Source organism: Acanthochromis polyacanthus, chromosome 3 (assembly GCF_021347895.1).
Source record: "Acanthochromis polyacanthus isolate Apoly-LR-REF ecotype Palm Island chromosome 3, KAUST_Apoly_ChrSc, whole genome shotgun sequence".
Taxonomy (NCBI): Eukaryota; Metazoa; Chordata; class Actinopteri; family Pomacentridae; genus Acanthochromis; species Acanthochromis polyacanthus.
The window spans coordinates 10,474,917-10,497,492 of NC_067115.1; the positions used below are offsets into that span (position 1 = coordinate 10,474,917).

At 40.4% G+C, this 22,576-nt stretch overlaps 2 protein-coding genes across 6 annotated transcripts in view; one reads left to right on the forward strand and one right to left on the reverse strand.

Annotated features, from left to right (window-relative positions):
• Window positions 1-1,077: 1,077 nt before the first annotated feature.
• The window catches only part of cryba1l2 (crystallin, beta A1, like 2), a 48,094-nt gene continuing 26,595 nt past the window's right edge, over window positions 1,078-22,576 (reverse strand). The window contains exons 2-7 of one of the 2 annotated variants that reach the window (XM_022197529.2): window positions 9,578-9,717; window positions 9,206-9,282; window positions 8,997-9,115; window positions 4,391-4,532; window positions 3,991-4,133; window positions 1,078-1,463 (exon numbers count right to left, since the gene is read on the reverse strand). In XM_022197529.2, the coding sequence (XP_022053221.2) occupies window positions 1,316-1,463; window positions 3,991-4,133; window positions 4,391-4,532; window positions 8,997-9,115; window positions 9,206-9,280 (627 nt within the window). In that variant the 5' untranslated portion in view covers window positions 9,281-9,282; window positions 9,578-9,717 and the 3' untranslated portion in view covers window positions 1,078-1,315. Of the gene's footprint in view, window positions 1,464-3,990; window positions 4,134-4,390; window positions 4,533-8,996; window positions 9,116-9,205; window positions 9,718-22,576 lie in introns of both variants that reach the window. The other variant, XM_022197530.2, reaches the window with a different exon arrangement.
• Window positions 4,423-21,266, forward strand: crybb1l2 (crystallin, beta B1, like 2). 4 transcript variants are annotated; one of them, XM_051945138.1, is made up of 7 exons: window positions 12,654-15,420; window positions 15,907-15,974; window positions 16,681-16,781; window positions 17,236-17,354; window positions 18,822-18,954; window positions 19,087-19,229; window positions 20,504-21,266. In XM_051945138.1, exons 3-7 carry the CDS (start codon window positions 16,686-16,688, stop codon window positions 20,673-20,675), a joined length of 663 nt encoding a protein of 220 aa, XP_051801098.1. In that variant the 5' UTR covers window positions 12,654-15,420; window positions 15,907-15,974; window positions 16,681-16,685; the 3' UTR covers window positions 20,676-21,266. The 4 variants fall into 4 exon arrangements, with proteins under 4 accessions (XP_022053220.1, XP_051801098.1, XP_051801097.1 ...); XM_051945137.1 differs by lacking the exon at window positions 15,907-15,974 and having other exon boundaries at window positions 20,504-20,687; window positions 21,068-21,266; XM_022197528.2 differs by lacking the exons at window positions 12,654-15,420; window positions 15,907-15,974 and adding an exon at window positions 4,423-4,562.

A 22,576-nucleotide genomic window follows, 5' to 3' on the forward strand; every position in this document is an offset into this window, starting at 1 on the left:
GATTGGAGTTCTGTGCCGTTGATTGTGTTTCTCCTGACAGGTGGGTGGGGTGTTGTCAGACTTTACACTTGGTTAGCAGTGACAGCCCCACACTTATCGCCATGGAAACTTGAAAGTTGAACTGATGCAAAGAAGGAGACTAAATTGATAAGTTCATTGCGGTTACAGTGACACAGTACATACACATATTCACACATTTACAAGTGAGAACTACTTCAATGAAAACATCACGTCATTTGCTTATGTAAAAACTAATTTTCCAAAACATCTTCACGCTATACAAGCCAGAAATAGAGTTTACATAAGAATCATTTTCTGGGGTAAATTACTCATCTGTTGCATTAAAATTGAGGCTATTTCAAGTATTTTAATCAATTAACACACTATTAACTAAATAAATTGCAAATATTTAGTGTTTGCATTAAAAAAAACAACATATCCCTTTGTGGGTTTAACTTTCTGCATGTGTTCAGAAGTGTTTGATTTAAATGGATCTTGGGAGTAAAATTCTGAAGTTTGACCAAGGAGCAACCACTCAAACATTGTGGTAATACTTCAAAATGTTCCCTGTGTGCTGCAGCACATTTGCCCACATGTAATCCTGTCGTGCTGATGCTGTGCACTGTGTCACAGCAGACTCTAAAACCATAAAAACCTAAATGGTTGTATTTATATAGCGCTTTTATCCAACGCGCTTTACATGATACGTCACATTCATCCATTCACACTCACATTCACACACTGATGGTGGAAGCTGCCATGCAAGGCGCTAACCACGACCCATCAGGACCAATTAGGGGTTCGGTGTCTTGCTCAGGGACACTTCGACATGAGCACAACAGGCCGAGGATCGAACTGGCAACCTTCCAGTTACAAGACGGCCACTCTACCCACTGAGCCATGCCGCCCCTTAAAACCTATGGCTGGAATAATTGCCCCCTTGATATTTACGCATGCAGAGTGTGTCCTCTTGTTTTCTGTGCTGAGGAACAAAGGTCCACTCTCTTCATTTATGGACTACTGATTCATACATAAAAAAAGGAAAAACATTGCTCACACAAGACTCACAAAAATCACTTTTCATGTTCTAACTCTGAACTTTATTCCACTTGTACCAAAGCAACACACTCTTCATTATAAAAAGAAGCATTAATATGTGCTGGTATAAAGAGGTAGCTGCTACATCACTGTTGGTTTGTGTTGTAGTTCGCGGTCCTGTCACTAAGCTCCGAACCAAACTGCGAGTTCAGGCGTCCAGGACTTAGCCTGATCCCAGGCTGTGCTGCTGCTGCTGCCAGTCCTGATCGGTGCCCTCTCAGTGCCTGATACGTCTGATAGACTGGATCTTTGGCGTCTGGCAGTGGGAGCCCCAGTTCCTCCAGTGCTGGAAGTCTCCACTGTGTCTTTCACACTCCATGATGTACTGCTGGCCTCTGTAGCCTGGATACTCATAGCACACGAAGCTGCAGAAACACAGGCAGCAAGAGGAGATTAATTAAGAAAATAGTGAGAAATATATGATTTATTTACTAAGCAGGACATTTGTTAGTTAAAAAATCTACTTGTCATTGCTAATAAACTATGTGATAGCAGCAGTATGTCTAAATTACTGCAAACATGTCTTTGGTATTTCTGCACAGCTCTGTCTTGTTGCTAATCACCCGACATGTGCCAATACAATCTGTGTGGAGCTTACGCCAAGTGCTCTAATTTAAGGACTTGTTGTGCTGCAAGGTTTCTATAAATACTAATTGTGTCATGATGAATTCAGTGGAATTGAGTAAAACAGAAAAATGTTAGCTACTTCTGAAGGCTGTGCTGCACGTTAGAAACAAAACTAAAGTGCATATCCTAAATGTTAAGCAGTTGTAACTTTAAGGTCGCCACAATACCGCGTTGTTACTTCATGATTATTACATGAAATTTGGCAGCAACAAAAATATTGGTAGCAGTTAGATTCAACTTTTTTTATTTTGTGTTTTGTCTCTACTTTGGTAAATTGACTACACTCAGAATACAGAAGTGTAGATGCTGTATATTGTTTCTATGTTGGAGTTTAACCAGATAGTTACTGGTGCACGATTATTTACGATACTGTCAAAAATATACTATTGGCATGATATCAATATTTAATTTGTAGTTATTATTATTATGGTAATATGTACCCAGTTAGCACTTAGCCAGTACTGTTTGTGTCCCATGTTCACACTAATAGTTTAGTGTGGGGAACATGAATGCCTGTACTAAGTTTAATGTCATTTTATACAGAAGATGTTGAGATATTTCAGTTCATTGGTAGCCTAGCCACGCTAGACCCAGCTCTTAAGACACAAGGGTCTAGGAATACTCGACAGGGAGGGAGGCGGGCTAAAAGGTTGTCTTTCAAATCACTCTGCTGCAATTGGGTAGGTATACAACCAATCAGCGCAACGAATAGCCTGACGTAGTTCCTAGAGCACCGGATTGTGGCCAGGTCCCATTAGCTTCCCAACCAGCGGAGCCAACTGGTATATTAAGGATTTGCCATATCCCGTCGGCATAAGTCCAAATACGTCTTTCTTCTCAGTGAAACACTTCAGTGCCGTTCTTTGTTTATCTTTTAAGTTGAATTTTAGCTTCAAATCTTTAACGGCTGTGGCCAAAGCCGAGTCGAAAGATAACTGTTTATTGTGCGCTGGTTGTTTCTGTCAGAATCGTCGCGCCTCTGTCGTCACTTAGTTACGCCCGCCTTCTGCCTCTACACTTCATGGTGATTCGTCCGGCCAGTTTTAGGAGCAGCCAACCTTGAGCCTTATGGTGGGTAACTAGATCCACCCTGGCAGAGAATTAAATTCATTGCCGTGGGTTGTCTAGCGCGACTAGGCTAGTTCATTGGTTCATTTTTAGTTGTTCATATAGTGCCCGTTTTTAGCAGAATGATGAAAGTTTCACAATCTCTAGGACATTACTCATAATTTTTCAACTGGAGATACTGCAAAGATTGTTCATTTCATTTCATCATGACTGTATAACCCCTGGTTTTTGTCCTGTTCGGTTTCAGTGTCTGTAGCCTTAAGTGCAACTAGCTGCTGCTGTCTCCGCCCTCTACAGGAAGAAGACTCCCTCTGTCTGTGATTGACTTTGACTGCATGGCAGCCCACACAGACATGAATGTTTCAGAACAGGACTTTCTATCATTTCTAGCTTTCACTCATCATTTCACTGTGAAGTATATACAGTCCTTTTTCATTTGTTTCAAATCACTCTTAAAGCTCTGCTATGTGCTAGCACTAAGGATTTTGTCATTGTTGTGGTGACATTATCATAGAAAATAGAAGTAATCCGCTAAGTCTTCTGTTCCTCAGATGCTGTGAATTCATTAAGACTCTTGTATTCACTTTTGCAGCCAACCACATAACATCTGGTGAACATTTTCTCATGGCTCAGACATTTTAGAGTTTGCAGAAGCAGCTCCAGAAAGTAAATAAACCTGGTGGACTGAGAGGCAGCAGCTCATTTTGACTGGTTCACCTGGAAGCTGTGAGGGAGGCATACAGAGTTTTAACTAGATGACTATTGGTGCTTAGTTTCTACTTAGAAATTGAAAAAAATTTGGATTTGCTTGCAAAGCTGTGAGGCTGGATGAATTTACACCCAGAGGTTTTTTAAGACATGCAAAACATAATATAAATGGAGTGTCACCATATGGAACCTTTTAATTAGCTTTCTATAGATAAAAATAAAGAGGTTGGAGTGTGGTGCTTAAAAATAATCTCCAAGTAAGGGATAAAGACTCTGAGAAATCTTAAGAGTGACATGAAAATGTGTTTCAAATGAGGGTTTGTGTTCCCTCTTAAAATGTCTCAACTGATGCACATGATGTATCTTCTTTTACCTGCTTGAGCTGAATGGGTTTTTTGTTTTTTTTTTTGTTTTTTTTTTTAAATCTCTGCATCCTCTAAACCTTGTCACGTCATTCAACCTGACCTGGAAGATGTCTGGATGACTTACGCTCCACTCCGCACGTGCATGGAGCCCACCTGAGGCATGAACCAGCCCATGGCCTGCAGGGAGGGGTAGTCGTCGCACAGCTCCGTGCTGCGCCCAATGAAGTTCTCCTTCTCGAAGATCATCATACGGCTGCTCTGGTGAGACTGTGGAGTAGGTGGAATACAGAGTTGCTCTTGAAATTAGTGCTGGGTCTTTTAGATGTGCAACAGAGAAGACATTTGTCACAGAGATGTCTCATTTCTATTTTTGAACCGTGTCAGTCACTCGCTATGTGGCTCACACTTCTGACCATCCCCGCCTTCTGCCTCTCTCTCACCCATCATTTCATTTTCACTGCACTTTCCTGCTCTTTCACTCCCACCTGTCTCATTCTCGCCCCTCTTTCTGTGCAGATACTCACGGCGCAGTAGATGGGGCGTAGAGACATGAAGCGCTCGGTGTGGTAGGACAGGGAGCCGCTGAAGGCCTCCCAGTTAGGGTACTCGCCCCTCTCCAGGATGAACTGCTGGCCTTGGAAATCGTGGTGCTCGAAACCGACCCAGCTGGAAACACAAAGCGGAAATATCAGATCGGTGAGTAAAAATGAAAAGCAGTGGAAATCAGTGTGAACACAAAACAGACGAATAATATCAAGACAACATAAGAGGAGCATCTAAATGTGTTTCGAGCAGGACATTAAGCTTTTTGCATTCTATTTTAAATGACTTCAAAAAAAGGAAACTGCAGAGAGCTATCACCTGCATTCTGCACAGTTTTATGGAGCTTTATGGCAAGTTTTAGTTCAGCTGTTGAACCTGCAGGTGTACTATTTGGCTTACTCTCAGGCAGCAAAGTGCACTGTTACCATATCTCTGGTGGAGATATTGGCATATTTAACACCTAAAAAGTAGGATATTTCTCTCAGGAGTTGGTAGAAACCAAAAACAGACCTAAAAGGAGAGTTAATATTGGGTTTATATGCAGCATTTGGCCAGAAAAATGAATCAAAATGCATGATAATGTTGTTCCAACAGCTACTAGAGGCATCATCATCTTTGATGCCCTAAATATATATATCTCCAACATGTCACTCTGTAACTCATTTTTGTGGTGCTTGAAACCCGCCCAGCTGGAAATATGAGGTGGAAGCATGTGAGTGAAAGCAGACAGGTGACATCAGACAACATGAGAGGAGCATCCAAATATATCTCAAGCAGAACATTAAGTATTTAGTGCCCTATTTTTTGTTTGTACAAAAGATTTCCACACTATAATGATCTCCCAAATGAAAAGCCTCACACTGTTCATTACGGAAGCAGTGCAGGGCTAAATCTGTGGAATAAAAATCAAATTTCAGCCATGATCACTGAAACTGCATCCAATCTATTTCGCCTCCAGTTTTCCTGAATGTAAATTTTTTAGGAATCAAAGCAACAGCATAGTTTTTCCACTCTGCTCTGACGAGTACAATCTTTCAGTTTGTAGTAAGACAACAGTGATGTTTTTACCGGCTTCTGCAGAGAATAAGAGGTGAAGTGTGCACCTCTTGAAGAAAACCTTAATCTTCACTCCTGTTACAGCGTGAATCTTATGCTATTTGCCGTCTATCAAAATAGCTAGAGGTCATTGTTGCACTGTCAGTGAAACAAGTACTACACCACTTTTTGCCCTGATGAAATAGAGCTCAATTTGCATCATGTGTTTGGAGAATCACTACTCTGACTTTGGCAAGCTCTGTACACTGTGACTAAGACCTGGGCTGTTACGTAAAAAGTCGCTCACAGTGGAGGTGCGTCAAGACACTGACGATGGCACAAGTTTTCTCTTGGACTCAGAGTTAATAATAAATGCCATGCATAATTATCCTTGAATGATGTCCACAGCTCCTAAATTATTTCACAGAGCTCAGGAGGTTTTCCAGCCCGGTGAGGAATCACCAGCAGACGGCTGCATAGCATATACAGAACAAATGAGGAGACTGTGCACTTTCTAATTTAAAACCACAGGTGGAAAGAAGAGAACCTTTGATCAAATCTCACTTGTGGCTCTAAAACAAGATAATTTGTTGGCGGGCTTTCACTTTCATGGAACAGGTGATGAAAATTAAAATGGAAACAGCCAAAAATACATAGAGCGACCACTAAATAGTGCAGAAAAATATCTCTGGACTTACTCTGGACAGCTGTGTAATGTAGTTATGCTGACGGCCTGCTGCATCCTGCATGTATAGTTTAACCATTTCTGTAACTTTGTGGCTCATTTAAAGGTCCTGAAGGCACATCTTCTAATTCAGTCTTACATAAACACAGAATGTATGAGTCTGTGATCACACATTTCCATGCACTAATCAGAAACTACCAATGTTTGAGACTACATGTATTAATTGTGGAGCCAATGGCAGTCAGGTCAGATCACACCACATGCACACACTCCAGAAGAAAAGACAGATTTGTTTCATGAATTTTCAGGGATCAAGCTGTTTAAAATACAACGGAGCGCTAAGAGAAAGTTAGTGAGAGATTTAGGAGTGGGTAGAGACCAAAAACAGAGCTAAAAAAGATATATATATATATATATATATATATATATATATATAGTTTTAAGCTCAATTTTATGGAGCTTAAAACCAAATTTTAGATTGATGTTAAGTGTCAGACTTGCAAGTGTACTGCTGTGGTTTATTCTCAGCCAGAGCAGGAAGCTGCTTCCAGCAAAATAAAAGTTCGAAAACAAACTATCTGGTGAAAATAACTGGACATTTAGACACTATAAACTATGAAAGGTGATGGTAGAGACCAAAAACTGACCTAAAAGGACAGTTAATGGCCAGAAAAACACCTGGAAATGTATAGTAATGTTTCACCATTGCTGCTGGCAGCAACAAGTGTATATAGAATTTACCTGACCAAAAAGTCCGTCTATAACATCATATTGTAAAAAGTAACGATAGCTGCTGAATAAATGTAGTGGATTAAAAAGTACAGTGTATTCGTCTGAAATGAAGTGAAGTGTTTTTCTTAGAATTAACAAAAAAAGACATATTCTGGAAAAATCCACTGAGGTTGTGTTACTTTCTGCCAATAATTATATGCCAGGAACTAGAATGATTATGGTTATCAAGAAAAACCTCATACATGGTCTGCACTTCAGGTTGAAACTAATTTGTTTCCAGTGCAAAACTGTGTCATAGAAAGCTACAATAAAGGCATTGATTGTATAATAATAGAAAAAGGTTTAAAATTCTGTGTTATTGTCGAAATGGATAGTTCTAATGTTTTTGTGCTCTTTTCATCAGAAATACCTTGACATTTCCATTCACAGACAGTGATTCAGAAAGGAAAGTAGCACACCATTTTATCAAAGAGAGAAAGACACTCATGTGGCCTTTAATTATCAGTTCCTGACCGCCGGGGAGATATGTATGCTCACTATGAATACCCTCCACAAAGGGACAATCCTGCAATTTAAATAGCAGCAAAATAGTGTAGCTACAGAAAATACTCACCTGAATTTGCAGCTCTGCACAGTTTGATGGAGCTTTATTGCAGGTTTTAAGTCAGTTCAGTCCTCGACAGGACACCTGCCGTTCAAAGATCTGCAGGTGTCCTGTGGTGGCATGCTCTCAGCCTCAGCTGACAGCTGTTTAGTGCAAAGAAGGAAAAAAAAAAAGCTCTAGAAGGCCACTACTGCCATGCATCTGATGGAAATAACAGAATATTTGCAGTAGAAGCAGGATACTTCTGTTAGCAGTTGGTAGGGTCTGAAATTGTAGCTAAAAGGAAAGTTAATATTGGGCTTATATGCAGCAGGTGGCCACAAAAATGACTCAAAAATGTATGATGATGTTGCTCCACAGCTGCTGGAAGCAACATCTTTACTACATTGTGATGGAACTCCAGACATGTATATATGAAATTAAATGAATTACAAGTTTAAAATTCACAAAAACTAGCATATTCTGATAAAGTGCGCTCTGTTCAGCCTATATATATATATATATATATATATATATAATATATACACACATACATATATTATGTGACAGTGAAGTGTTATTAAACAAAGTGTCATATTTGAAAGATGTACTCAAGAGTGAATGCAAAAACTGTCTCATAAAAAGCAGATATTGTATGATGTAATGTTATAATTAATAACATTACATAATAACATTAATTTTTGTTATAACAGGTACAGGTTTAAAAGTTCTTGTTATAGTCCTAATAGATTCTTGTAAAATTTCAGTGAGCTGTCATCAAAGGGACAGTGATTTTTGCTGAGATATGCCTCTCTGTATCACCTTAATGTGGAACACAAGTGTATATATATATATATATATATATATATATATGAAATAATAATAACAATTATTATTATGATGATGTTTATTTTCTGATGTAAATATGTTTGCTGCTATAACAATGTGGATTTCACCTGGTGTGGGGAGCAATAAAGGATTATCGTATCTTCTCTGACATTAAGTCAATTAGAAGTATAAAATTTTTCCAAAACATAAAACATTCTAATAACAGTTTACTCTTGACCACTGTATAAAAATTCTATTGATTTAAAGTTGTTTGCTATAGTTGGTAGATTTTTTTTGTGCGCTTTTCATCAGAAGGACCCTGACATTTCTCTTCACATACAGCGATTAAGAAAGGAAAATGGCACCATATTTTATCAAAGGAATAAAAAAACTCATGTGGCATTTAATTATCCATTCCTGACTGCTTCTGAGGTATATATATTAGCTATGAACAGCCTCCACAAAGGGACAATCCTGTGATTTATATGACTCTAAAAGACCTGTTAGCTCCTCAGACGATGGCCAAAAAACTCTCCATCTCCCTTCATGACTGTTTCTGCTGACTGGACCCCACATGTCCAGGCTGCAGTGGCCTCGGCTGTGACACACTGTGGTTGCCTGGGCACTAGTTTCCTCACAGACACACATTTACATAAACACACACACACACAGAGCCAGTCAGCTGTCCACAGAGACTCGCAGGCGTACAGGCTGTGTGACTCACGCTCCACTCTCCACTCGGATGGAGCGGATGTTGTCCATGCCACAGTTGTGGATGTTGCAGCACTCGGAGGTGAACTCCAGAAACTTGCCCTGGAAGTGCTCCTGCTCAAACACAGTCACCTGCACACAGGGAGGAGAAGAAAGCAGGGGGGTGTCAAGCTGAGGCCGTTCTTACTATGAGCTGACTGAAGTGAGAGTGAGTGGATTCACCTTAAAGAAGGGGGCTGTTCCCATGCTCGGGAGGGGCACAGGAAAGGTCATGTGGGTTTTAGTGACTCTGTACATTTCTAGATTGGAGAAGGAAGGGAAAAACTGATGGATCAGAAAACGGGTATAAACAAACAAATGAAAAAGGAGATGGTATTTTAAAATAACAGCTGAACAACAAACTAATTTCTTTCACCAAAGCAAGTCTCCATTTGAAACATATCTTTGTAAAATTTAAAAAAAAGTGACTCTGAGTTCGTCATACAGCCTGAATCATAGCTAGACACTGAACAACATTAACCTCTCCACGTATTTAATCCGGGAAATCCATCCCGTGGGAAAGTCCTGGGTCAGGAATTTTCAGGGTCACCTTACCTGGATGCTCTGCTCGCACTCCTCACGCACCAAATCCTCTTTACGCAGACTTTTGTCTCCACCTGCAGCTTCTGTTTTATACCGGCGTCCACGCGGGATGCTTGTGCTCGCGCGCGTGCGCATGCTGGCCCGGCTGCCTCCTAAAACAACATGAACGAGGACTTTGTTGAAGTGTGTGAAGCAGGAATCACGACTGAGACTTTCTGGTGGGGCCTTCAAATTTAAACTCGTGTGAGTGGGACCAGATGTGAGCATAGTCATTAAAAGATCATCCAAAGAGAAAACTTGAAAACAGAGAAAAATTATACCACTGTTTTGAAATTTAATAAACAACTTAATAAGGAAGAGTTTGCACTATTAAAGCTTATACAGATGGGCACATTATTCAATATTTGTTAAATTTTTTATTATATTATACAAATTAAGCATTAAACAATTAAACTATGTTTTCTGCTGCATATTAATAATGTAAGTTACACTCGTAAATTAAAAATGTGTTATTTAACTGTATGGTGGAGTGAGGATTTAAATGGTTTGGTAATGGATTTGCAATATTTATAGAAGGCTTAGCAGGAAAGGGCACATTTATGTCAAGTGAATTTTAATTTATTTAGAGCTTAGTGTTTTAAGAAAAAATTCTGTAAAAAATAAAAAAAGTATTAATAATAATAAATATATATTTGAGGTCATCATCTTCCATCTCTGAAACATAGAACTACTGACTAATGGATATGTTTATGTAGGCATTTCATAGACAAAGCAGTTCATTGATACACTAATTGGCAGAATATTCACTAATAACTTTAATACATAACGCCAGCCTTCTCATTCCATTTATAATTGTTTTATTTTGGGAGTACATAGAGCCAGACTTCCAGTATTCCATTGCCTAACTGTGATCAGCTTTACGCAGGTGAGAGCCTGACGCTCCTGTCTGGTGCGTAAAGTGCGTAAAAAGCGGTTTGTGCGCGCACACCAGCGGCCCAGCTGCCCACTGCTCCCTCTCCATCTCCACCTTTCTCTCTCTTCATCTCTTTCTCTCCCCCCTCTCTCCCTCTTTCCATCTGTCTCTCTCTTTGTAACCCTATACGGCCTGTCGACTCAGCAGATCATATACAGCGCAGCCACAGAGGTGTGCGATGAATGCGGGCCTGTTTGTGGTCTATTCGTATAGGTCAGCAGTGCCATCGTATAGAGCAACAATGGCCGGGGCTATAGGCAGAGAATGAGGAGGATTTGGAGAGCCATCCGGGGAGCCAGCTTCAATGGTGGTTTCCAACAGTGGAGGAAATTGGGACACCGGAATTCAATTAATGGAGATAATTGTTTATTAATTAATAGTAACAAATCTAATAGTAACTGAGCTATGAAGGCTGTGCAAAAATGCAAAAAAAAAAAAACAACAGAAAGGAAGCAACAACTTTGTGTCTGTCAGTGTATGTTCCACATGTGTAGAGTATTCTTACCCCAAGCCATTTACTTTAGAAACTGACCTACGGTTACTATGACAACACCCCCCCTCCCCCCTCAATCTTCTGATCCTTTGGTCCTTGACATTCATTTCAGACAATGCATGAGGAAGCAGCCACCAAGTTCACACACATGTAAGGCAGCGGAAGTCACGACTCCCACTATTTTCCCCACAGTCACTACTTCTACCAGAACCTCCACTCTGCACTAAATCAAACCCTATTTTTAGTTCCTACAGATAACATGCAAATATAATGAAATTGTTGGCCCATAAGGACAGAAGACGTTGGGTACTGCACAACTCCTTTAGGCGTATTCGAATATTTGAAGTCTAAAAATGCTCTGTGATGAAGAATTTGCGATGTTGTGTTTCATTTGTGAGCTTTACAAATGACTTGCTGTAAACTGACAGATGGATGAAAGGAGAATCTGAGGATGTCACGCATCTGTTTGGTAAACTGGATAATCTTTGTTTGGTCAGGTGTGAACACGATATTCAATAAGTCTCTACATGAAGCATGATAATCTGCTCTTTAGTCTTGACATTGTGGAGAAAAATCAATCAAACCATCGTGCAGTGGCAAGGTGTATATATTGATCAGTGGCCTTTTTGAAGGGGATGTTTATTGGAGTACATGGAAAATGTTGTTGGCTTTTCTCAGCTCTGTTTGTCACCAGATCAGCTGTATTATCGAGTCGTACATTATTACTGCAAGAAGGAACTGCAGACGGGCTTCATGAGGAGGATACAACAGAAAAGAGTGCGCTGTATCAGTTATCTGTCAAGTGATTCTACGTTGTGTCACCTTACAGTAATCGCATCACTTCCAACTTGAACAGTAGGACATTTGCTTTCATGTTAATTTAAATGCCAGTTTAGACTTACTCTATGAAAAATGCAGACCCCACACAAGAAACTCAAGGCAATGAAAGGCAGTACAACTTTCACTGGTGAGATTCAAATTTAATTACATTTTTTCAGCACTCTTCTCTACATTTCTAGAGAGATCATCTTCCATTTTTGATAGATTATTTTACCGGTGTTCTTTGCTGGAGTGGATGTGTTGCTTTTGTCTTTGAAATACTACAACGGTGTTCTTGTGGATTCAAGTCAGGTGGCTTACTTGTCAAGGGTGTAGCTTTCAGGTTTTTCTCCTTTAGAAACTCTGTCATGGTTTTGTCCTGTGGATGGCTATCATGCTTGAATACATTTCTCTTCTTCCAAACTTCTGCAGGAATCCTACATTTTGGTATATCCAGACACATTCAAATGTCATCTGTCCAACAACTTTTGAACTCATGCTGCCCCATGTCATCATGCCTCTGTGCTTCACTGTTAGGACTGTGCATTCACTGTGGTAGTCCTGGTCAGGTTCACAGTTAACACGATGGCCTTCATCTGAGTTGAATACATTTATCTTGGTCTCGTCTGACCAAAGAATGTACTCCCAATATTCACCAGACTTACTGAAATTTTCTACAGAGAATTTTATTTTTGCTGTTTTATGTCAAAGAGCAAGCAAGAATTTTTATCTTGCACACATCATAGACATTTATGTTCTTCACTGTACTTTATGTCATCTGAGTTCTCACAGAAGCTCTCTTATCCACTGATAACCGCTGTGCCAAGTCTATGTCTTGTTCTATACCACACAGTTACTGCTGCAACTGCGATTTCATTGATTTTCAGTTGGTCACTGATCTTGTTTCCTTTTCCATCTTTGTAAAATCTCAATCAAAATCTTCGTACAATTCTTTTCCATGTGGAGCCGTGATGCAGACATACCCAACCAGTAAGTTCAAAAGTGAAAAAGTTCTGGTATTAATGGGAAATTTTATAACTATGTTTATGCAGCTAGTTTCTACTTTGGGGAATGTATTTTCATTATAGTATGCCTAAAGTGTCTGTTTTCTGTATCTATAAGACATCTGCTTGTCTACTTGCTATTGAGAGATGATTCAATTTTGTATCATGCACCTCAGATATTTCAGAACTTCCTTGCTACTGCTTTACCTCCGGGCCTCTTAGATCCTCAGAAAATTTGCTTTTGACAGCTCCACAGTTGAGACTCATGGCAGGGGCAGCTCCAAAGGTTTGGAATAGCCTCCCTCTTTCAGTCAAATGTTCCACATGTAAAGACAAATCTCAAGACGTGCATGTTTTCTCAGGGCTTTGCTTGCTCTTTGCGGTATTTATATTTTAGTAATAGATGTTTAGGCTGCACAGTGACTTGATGGTTAGCACTTTGGCCTTGCAGCTAGAAGATTTCTGGTTCACGTCCCTGCCTTTCTGGGATCTTTCTGCTTGGAGTTTTGATGTTCTCCCTGTGCATACGTGGGCTTTCTGCGGGTACTCTGGCTTCTTCTCACAGTCCAAAAGGAGAAATTATGCTCAGGTGTGAATGCGAGCGTGGTCGTTTGTCTCTATATGTAGCCCTGTGATAGACTGGCGACCTGACAGGCTCCAGTCTCCCTGCGACCCTAAAAGGATTAAGCAGTATAAATAATGCATGGATGGATTTTTATTTTACTTAGAAATGGATCTTAGGAATTGTTATTCCTTCTTTCGATTCTGTCTGATATTCCATTATTTAAAAAAACAAATGTATTTCATTCTGCAATAAAATAAATTTGAATTGACAGATACACAAACACAGAGGGCTTCTTGTTAAAACACTCATAGATGTGAAGTTTTGTTCCTATCTTGCATCAAGCTGTGAAAATCTTTTATCCTATCCATTAGTTACAGATTCCCTTGTGCAAATATTACATAAATGTAAAATGCTCTTCTTTTCTTCTGGAAAGCGTTAGATCAGTTTGGAAACCCCCAAAAGTTAAATAATGAATAAAATCCCAGCGTTCATGAATTTAGAGTGTTTTAAAGAAGTTACTGTTCAAAACAGCCAAAGATATTATTTCTTCGTCTCATTTTTAGCGTTGCACGTTGATGTTTTGTACTTCGTCCATCTGTTTTCATGTTATATTATGGATTGTCATGGCAACTAACTTTTACTGCTATTTTGGACCTGAGAGAAAAAGTATCCTAAGAGACTTACTGGTGAAGCTAATGGTAAATGAAAGGAAATTGTTAGAATTATTAGAGCGAATAAATATCAATGAAAAAAGAATTTAAGTTAAAACCCGTTGTCTGTGCTGTGTTTTTTGATAGAAAAGAGCCCCATAAGAAGAAGCCTTTAAACACCTTGAACGTCCTCAGGGATGATAGACATTGACTAGGGACAGTAACTGAATCCATTTGTGACTGAAGGACCTCAGTGTGTCCTCCAGTCACGGTTTGGGAATGAACATCAAGGAGAGTTAGAGGCAAAAATAAGAGATGTGGCTCCTCATGGAAGTCACCGTCTCTCACTATTTCCTGATTTGCCTGTTTCTCTTCATTAAAGTGACACTCTTAGTAGCTGAGAATGTCTAACAGCTACTAAAAGTGAAGTGTGTGATTCACGCCTTCCTTCACTGACCTTCTGCTGATGCTCACTCGTGCACAAGGAAATTAAAAACTGCACAATTAACGAGGCCAACCATTGAATCCGATATATAAATGGTCTCGGTGCTCAGCTGCAGCTCCGTTTCCCCCCGATGTCCTTGTCCTAAGCCTTGATGTCACAAACACATGACCTCGCCTGAGTGCTTGGAGCTTAATCCATTTGCTCGCTCCTTCGTGTCCACTTTGGAATAAACATCTTTTGCAGCCACAATATTTTACTCACCCACGCCAGAAAAAAAAAAGGTTGAGGGCTTTAATTTAATAGCTTTCTCCTCCTGTGATGAAGCGAGATACTCACATTACTGTCCGCACACACTCTGAACTTCTTTGCTCACCCAGAGGTCCAAGTAGAGCAAGGTTATTGCTTCTTACAGCTTATTGCTTTCCCTGTTATTGTTTCTCCCAGCGCCTCTTTATTACAGCACCGAAGGGAACACGAGTGAATAATTTTGTGACAGGTTCTTAAATGTGAACCTGGTCAGCCTGGCTGCTACTGTGTAGTTAACATCTCGCTTTAAAGTCTCCAGTTCTCCCATTATTTCACACTCCTGGTTCATGGATTTCATTTAGTTTTTGATTAATTCATCCCATGCACATTCATGTTCATTCTGTCATATTTTCTTCCACATATTCTTCTCTTCTTTCAGCCACATCCTCTGTCTCTCTTTCTGCCCGCCGCTCTCTCTCTCTTTGATGATGGGGGTATTTCTATTCTGTGGGGGCTGTGAGCTCAGCGAGTTTGTTTCTGTGTCTATAATCCCTCTCTCTGAGCGCCAGCATATAAAAGCCACAAGGGGCCTGGCGCACTCTCACACAGACCACCAGTCTCAGCCCCGAGTCTGCTCCTTTTACGCACACACTGCCACAGGTAAGACAGTGGACAAACATCATACAGAAAAGAAAAGAAAGCAGGGAGATGGCGAGCAAGAATAATTTAATGTACTGCCTAAAAATGAGGATGGAGGTTATAGCTGAGGTGAAACATTGCTGGTAAAGTGTGAGTTTCTCCTGTACAAATCCAGTAGCTGCTAATAAATGCACTGTGGTTATTTCAGAAAATCCATTAGAGTTTATTCTGAGCAAAATTCTGCTACAATGCATGTTCAAATTTGACAATTTTTTATGGGATTTGAAAATCCAGCAGCATAGCGATGGCAAATCTCAAATTCATAACTGAAGAAAGTTTCAGGCAACCCCAAGTTTTTAATCATCTGTTTCTATGTATGCTGTGTGCGTGTATTCACAGGTATTGTAGCCAGTAGCTATGATTCATTTTCTTTATTTAGCACAGAGGAGTTCATGCTGGATTTTTTTTGTGTGCACATTTTTAATTGAAAGTTTGATGTTTTTCTAGTAGAAGCAAGTGTAACGCATTTGGAAGACAAGTGTGGTGAAGCTTGAATTGAATGCAGATTTGTTAAGGTCTGTGTTTGGCTTACTTCTTTTTGTTAAAGTGGGGTTAGTCACATTGTATTGGGAGAGGATCTTTAGTGAGCATTTGTCACCATCAGTCACCTTTTCTGGCCTTTTAGCAGAAAAGGTGACAGAACAGAAATACGATGATGCAAAATATTTAAAAAAAATCTATTAATGCATCTTAAGATGACAGCTCTTGGTTTAAAAAATATATAAAAGCTGGAATATTCTGTTAAGCTTTTGCAATGCATTGTGTGTTTTTGCCATCATTTCAGCTGTTGCTGATTTGAATTTTGAGTAATTCATCTTCTATTGTTAACTTAGCAAGTTCCGTAATTGATATGATCAAAACGTTAACTTTGTTACACCAAAGTAATCTTGCTAAATAATGTGTTAATGTTGTGTTATTTGCAGTATAGCAGTTTTTCCTTTTGGTCTAGGGAAGAGAATATTATTATTTTTATCATTATTATTAATCAGAGGCTTTGACACTGTAATATTTTTGTACATTCACTTAGTGAGCCTCTTAACAGCCACAAAGTTAATTTTAGCCACGAGGACATCTTCAGAAACTACCTTTCAAATGGAGTCTCATAAGTGCATTTTTGCCTTGTGGTTCTTCTGTTGCAAGCTTTTTGATTGGGGTGAGCCAATTACAAAAACTCCATTTATATAGAAAGGATATTAACGGCTTCTCTTCTCTTCATCCCAGTCATCATGTCTGCTGGAGGAGAGAAATCCAAGTCTGCTTCCCAGACTGATGGGAAGGCAGCTCAGAACAAGATGTCTGAGATGGGCATGATGTCCTACAAGGTGCGGTACACACACACACACACACACACACACACACACACACACACACACACACACACACACACACACACACACACACACACACACACACAAACAGCTGTTCAAACAAATGCTATAACATACAGCCTTCTTCACTCGGTGTGAAGCATCTGGCCTCACGCTGCTGTGACAGTTTACCTTCTGAGCTGATGTTATAGCTCAGTGAGGGGGTGTTCGACAGCTACAACTGACAGATAAATCCAAGGCCTCTGTGTGGTAAATCACAGAGGAGGTAGCTGTCATAACACTTCTTTTTACTCTTTCTTGTCTGGACAGTCTCTCCCATGTCGCACACTGCTTCCGTGCCATTTCTGCCCTCCTCAGCTGTTGCCTTTGACTTTAAAACCCCACCCAGGGGCCCTTCTTTTTCAGAACCCATATCTCATTCTCTTTCTTTAACCCAAAACCCCTCCAGATGTGTGTGTTCGATCAGGAGAACTTCCAGGGCCGCATGATCGAGATCACCAATGAGTGCATGAACGTGTGCGACATGGGGATGGACAAGGTGCGCTCCCTGCGTGTCGACTGTGGGCCGTAAGTAGCCAAATTACACCCTGCGACGCCAGCACACCCACATGTTGAAGTGTTGTACCAGCACCCACGCTGCTCCGAGCAAAGAGCAGCTGATTTCACAACTGTATCTCACCATTATGTGACGTTCCACACTTTGCATTTTGGGCATTTTGATGATGCTTTTATCCTGAGTCATTTGCAGAGAGTGCAGTGAATTTCACTTCCGAAAACTACTAACAGCTCAAAACACACAGCAGAGACTGGGATAAGGGTTCTGCACCAACTTTCCTCTGATTATTTAACATTTTTTTGTAAAATAATTGAAGTGCCAGATTTCTGCCATGTAACTAATGCATATTACAAGATACAAAAACCCCAAAACAAACAAATATACTGGTTTAGATGAACTCTTTATGCTGCAGACGTTATTTTTGATTAGTTGTACTGACATAATAATGCCAGCAATTGCACCAATTTAACATTTTGTGTAAGTTAAACTAACATTTCTGTGTCGGCTGGCCTAAAACTAGATAAAGTTGGGAGAAATTAATTGAGCTCCATTGTCTTCACACTCCTGGACAATTTTGAATGGTTAAAACTGGTAATTCAAGTTTAGACAATTTAATGAATATGACTTGATAACTACAAGTTTTAGGTCCCTTCCTCTACCCTAACATGCCCAGACAGTATCAAATGGTTAAGACTGTAATAAGAATAGGAACAGCAAATTTTCCCAACTCATTATAGTTTATTGGTTGACCGTAATTAATTGCATTGATGGGTGCAAACCATTGTGTTTTTTTGTTGTTGAGCCCAAACATTATTGTTTTTTGACTGTGTGATCTCATATAACTAAATTCAATATAGATAGAAGAACTTAACACATAAAGAAAGTGAACTGAAGCAGAAAGAACACTGACATATTATTAACCACGCCTGACGTACGTCAGCGGGGTTACTGCATTCGGTGCGGTATCTGGCTGGGTAAATGTGTATGTGGGTATGTATGTATGTATGTGTGTATGTCCGGTCAGATATCTCTGCAAGTGCTGAAGTCAGGATAATCAAACTTGGCACTGAAGATCAGTCTAAGGTCCCCTGCTCACTTGTGGAGTTACAGGTCAGGAGATCAAGTAGGAAGGGATATACGTAGGATGATAAAAATTGATAGAGTATCATGCATAGGCATGGTTCTGCCCTCTAGTGGGGGCTCGTTTAGTTTCCCACTGGACAGCCAGTGACTTAGTATTGACTTTCATACAGATGGGGGAGTCGCAAGAGAAAAACAAACCAAAGAAAAGTCCAAATCAAAGCAGCACAGGCCAAGATATTCTGCCTTTTAGCCTTCCAGAAAATATCACTGCCCACCAAACATGCTGTATATCTAACTTCACAGCACGCCTCATGATGAGCAAACTGGAGCTTCACCCTCTTCCTCTCTCCTTATCCCCACTTTTACACTTTTCCCCTGCTTTTTCCCCCTCTAAGCTTCGTGGGTTTTGAGCAGATGAACTTCTGTGGTGAGATGTTCATCCTGGAGAAGGGCGAGTATCCCCGCTGGGACTCTTGGAGCAACTGCCAGAAGAACGACTACCTGCTGTCCTTCAGGCCTGTGCGCATGGTGAGCTCTAGCTTTCTTCCAATCAGCTGAAAATCTTATCTTCTTAGTTCCTACACTCTGACGGATGTCTGCTTTCTGCCAGCTCCTCTTTTATCCTCATTCTTTTGCTTTTTCTGTTCCACCACCTTGCAGGATCCTGAGAAGCATAAGATCTGCCTGTTTGAGGTTGGCGAGTTCAAGGGACGCAAGATGGAGATCATGGACGACGACGTTCCCAGCCTGTTCTCTTATGGTTTCACCGACAGGGTGGGCAGCATCATGGTCAGCTGTGGAACGTGAGTATTGTGGCATCTGTGAAACTCTGCAGCAATCTCGGTAACACCCCCAGGTGTTATTTTGAGTGCTGTTTGCTGTTATCTAAAAATTTTGTATGTTAAGGATCGAAAGAATAGCAAAACATTTATTTAACTGCTATTTTACAGATTTTTCTGGTTTTGGTAAATTTCAGATAATATATAATAAAATTGCCATTATTAATGTTCATTATTAATTTACATGTTGACTTTAAAAAAACAAAACAAACAAAACAGACTCAAACAGCTCAAATGTCCACTTAAAATGTCTGTACTTTGACAAATAGTAATGAGTTTTTTCACAGCCTGTGCCCAAAAAAATACCCTGTTAATTTAAATCTGCATAGAAGTAATAATTATTTTGCAGATTTTACCATATTTTTTCTTGCTGCCAGAGTATAATAACCTGAGGTTCCACTGATAATTCTTCAATTTAATTTTTTGTATTCAGCTGCAGCGATTCATAAAAAAAAGCGTTTGGTGAGCTTTAGATGTTCAAGTAGGTTGATCTTGCAAACCTGACTGAGCAAAGACAGTTGTTTCCTCTTTTCCAGCCTTTTCTGCTATTTTTACCATCATATTTAACGAACAAGCATAGGAGTGATGTCAGTTTTACAATCTAAAGCAAACAAGTATAAAGCCTTGCCTCTGTTTTCTAAGTCAGACTGTGAAGCTTTCGCAAACCGTTTGCAGCTTCTAGTTGGAAATCATACTTTTTCGAGCAGTGCCAACCACAAGCTCTACTCTCTGCTTGAGAAAAAGTCGATGTCCTTGCAGTGCTGCATGTGTCAGAGAGTTTCCACACCCGTGACGTCATTCTCTAACTGGCAGAAACAGCAGCATAATCACCAACTGTCTGCTACTAGAAGTGTTTGTTTGAGAGCTAGTTCAGGAATAGAGACTTTCTCATCAGCCGTAAGCCGAGGGTGTCATGAACGTCAGCAGCTCGGTGCCTCTGTCTGTCTGCTTTACTTTATTTGCAGCCTGATACAAGCTGCTGGGAGGCAGAATACCCTGCGGCTTTGTTTCTGACAACATGACAAACAGATCGATGTCTTTATTTGTTACATGTGTATCCTCTCTGGTTTCTCTGCGTGTCTTTCCAGCATCCTTCTTCCACATTTCTAACTTGCCTATTGCTCATCCTTGAACGTTGAACCGCCCTTGAGAGGTTTTCCCCTCTTGCATAAATTTTGAATGGCTGCAACCTTGTAACCCTATCTGTTCCCCATTTGTCCCTTTACTTCAATCCCCAGTTGGGTGGGTTACCAGTTCCCCGGATATCGTGGAAGCCAGTTCCTGCTGGAGAAGGGCGAGTTCAGGCATTTCAACGAGTTTGGCGCCCGCTGCCCCCAGATGCAGTCCATCAGGCGCATCCGTGACATGCAGTGGCACCCACATGGCTGCTACACCATGAGCTCCAAGTGAAACCCGGCGAGGGTGAGGAAGAGAGGGACTGGAGGAGAGGCGGAGGCCGAGGGTGGGCGAAGAGATGGAGGAGGGAGGGCAAAGAAGGAGAGGAAGAGGGTTTAATATTCCCCTCCTCTTTCCCAAAACCTCTTGGTGGCTTGAGTGCAGGATGGAGGGAGTGCAGAAGGCTATTTATAGACTAGTGTCCAATGAGAAGTTGTGCAAAGTTTGAGGAGGATAATAGCCTCCGAGACCGCACCTGATCATAAACGCTCTCTCTCCATTTTTGTTCTTCCTCCCTCTCTCATAGTCTCCATTCGTCAGCTACCGGCGCTAACTTTCCTCTCTCTCCTCCCCTCCCTCCCTCTCTCCCCCTCACATGCTTCTCCCCCACACCTCACCAACGTCAGCCCTCACTCAGCCCATTAGAGCCTGACTGAAGGAGGGGAGGATGGGGGCGTACCGGTGTGGATTTTTTGTTTGTTTGTGTGATGGGGGAACTGAGACAGAAAGGAAAAACCGCAGCAAGACAAACAGTGGTGGATTCTCTGTGCTCAGATCCTGCAGCCTCATCAATCTTAAACCCCAATAAAAGCATCTCGCATCCGACTCCTCTTGAAATGACGTCTTTTTTTCACAGATGTGGTTGTTGATGTACAAATGCACAGAGAGATAATGGGCCCTTGAGAACAGACACAAAAAAGTGACTGGCATCCTATTTTTGTTTTTTTTAGTTGTATGAATATGTGCAACTAGAAATAATGTTTCCAATCAGCTCTACAGAGCTTTAAAGAGCCCATATGATTCTTTTTGGTGCATGTAAAAGCAGCCTAAAGTCCGCAGTTCCCACAAAAAACTCTATTCCTTACTTGCATGAAACACCTTGTTTAAGGTGCAGGCTCTTCTTCCTTTATTTATCTATGTCACAATGTAACACATTTGTGTAACGCCTAATCGCCTAGTGACAAGTATCCCTCTGAAACAATTTTGCTGGTATTGCCAGTGTTACTTTGGTTTCATTGGGTCTGCTTGTGTCATCAAGACAGAGAATCTCTAAAATTATAAAGAAAACCCTTATAATCTATTAAATGTTTTACATAAAAACGATTTAACTGCATCATTGTACTGGAAAAACAAAGAGTACTCACACTACACAGTCTATTTGAGACATCAAAATGTCAGTATCCTGTGCGGTGAAATAAATTAATATTTTAAATCAAAACTGCCCCTGAGGAATACACATCAGAGGGAGATTCATTTAAAGATTACGATGTCCGCATGTCCCAAATCCAATACCACGACAAATATAGCAAGAGCTAAAATTATGCCACAGATATCGCTGACCTGTACAATTTTATGTATTCATCTTTAAGCTATTTATAAGGTTGGAAGCTTGCATAATTCATGGATACTCCATATAAGCTGTCATATATTCATCACAGAGGACTGGGCTTTATGGGAAGAGTACATTCATGAGACAGGAGCTAAAGCACGGAGACAGTGAGAGGAAATGCTGCAGTGATGTACAGTTTGAGAAAGCTCATTTATGAGTAATAAGGCATGCAAAGATATTCTGAAAGATCTCAAAAATAAAACGATAGTCCTGTAAATGTGCACAGCACGCGCTCTTTAAAGCATCTTTTAGATCTTTAATTTTGGTTTACCCCTACTGCTCTTATAGCATTGCTTATCAAACAGCTGGTGAACGTTGTGGTAGATTTAAATTGCAAAAGAGCCAAATATTTTTCTCAACAGAGCTACTAGAAAATTAATTGATAAGTGTTAGCTAACATGTTTGAAAACGTTTAATTGTTGCCTTTAAGGCTTGTTTCTGCTGCCCCTGAGTGACCAGTTATTCCCATGGTACATATTAAAGAAGATTTTTTTTAATGATTTGCTGCTGCTGGAATGACACACTT

Bases quoted from the DNA above. Each gene is read 5' to 3' on its own strand.
- crybb1l2 (XM_051945137.1), top strand. From the start codon at position 15,246: ATGATGGGGGTATTTCTATTCTGTGGGGGCTGTGAGCTCAGCGAGTTT. The intron at 15,421-16,680 runs GTAAGACAGTGG...TCTTCATCCCAG, and splicing joins TTACGCACACACTGCCACAG to TCATCATGTCTGCTGGAGGA. The intron at 18,955-19,086 runs GTGAGCTCTAGC...ACCACCTTGCAG, and splicing joins CCTTCAGGCCTGTGCGCATG to GATCCTGAGAAGCATAAGAT.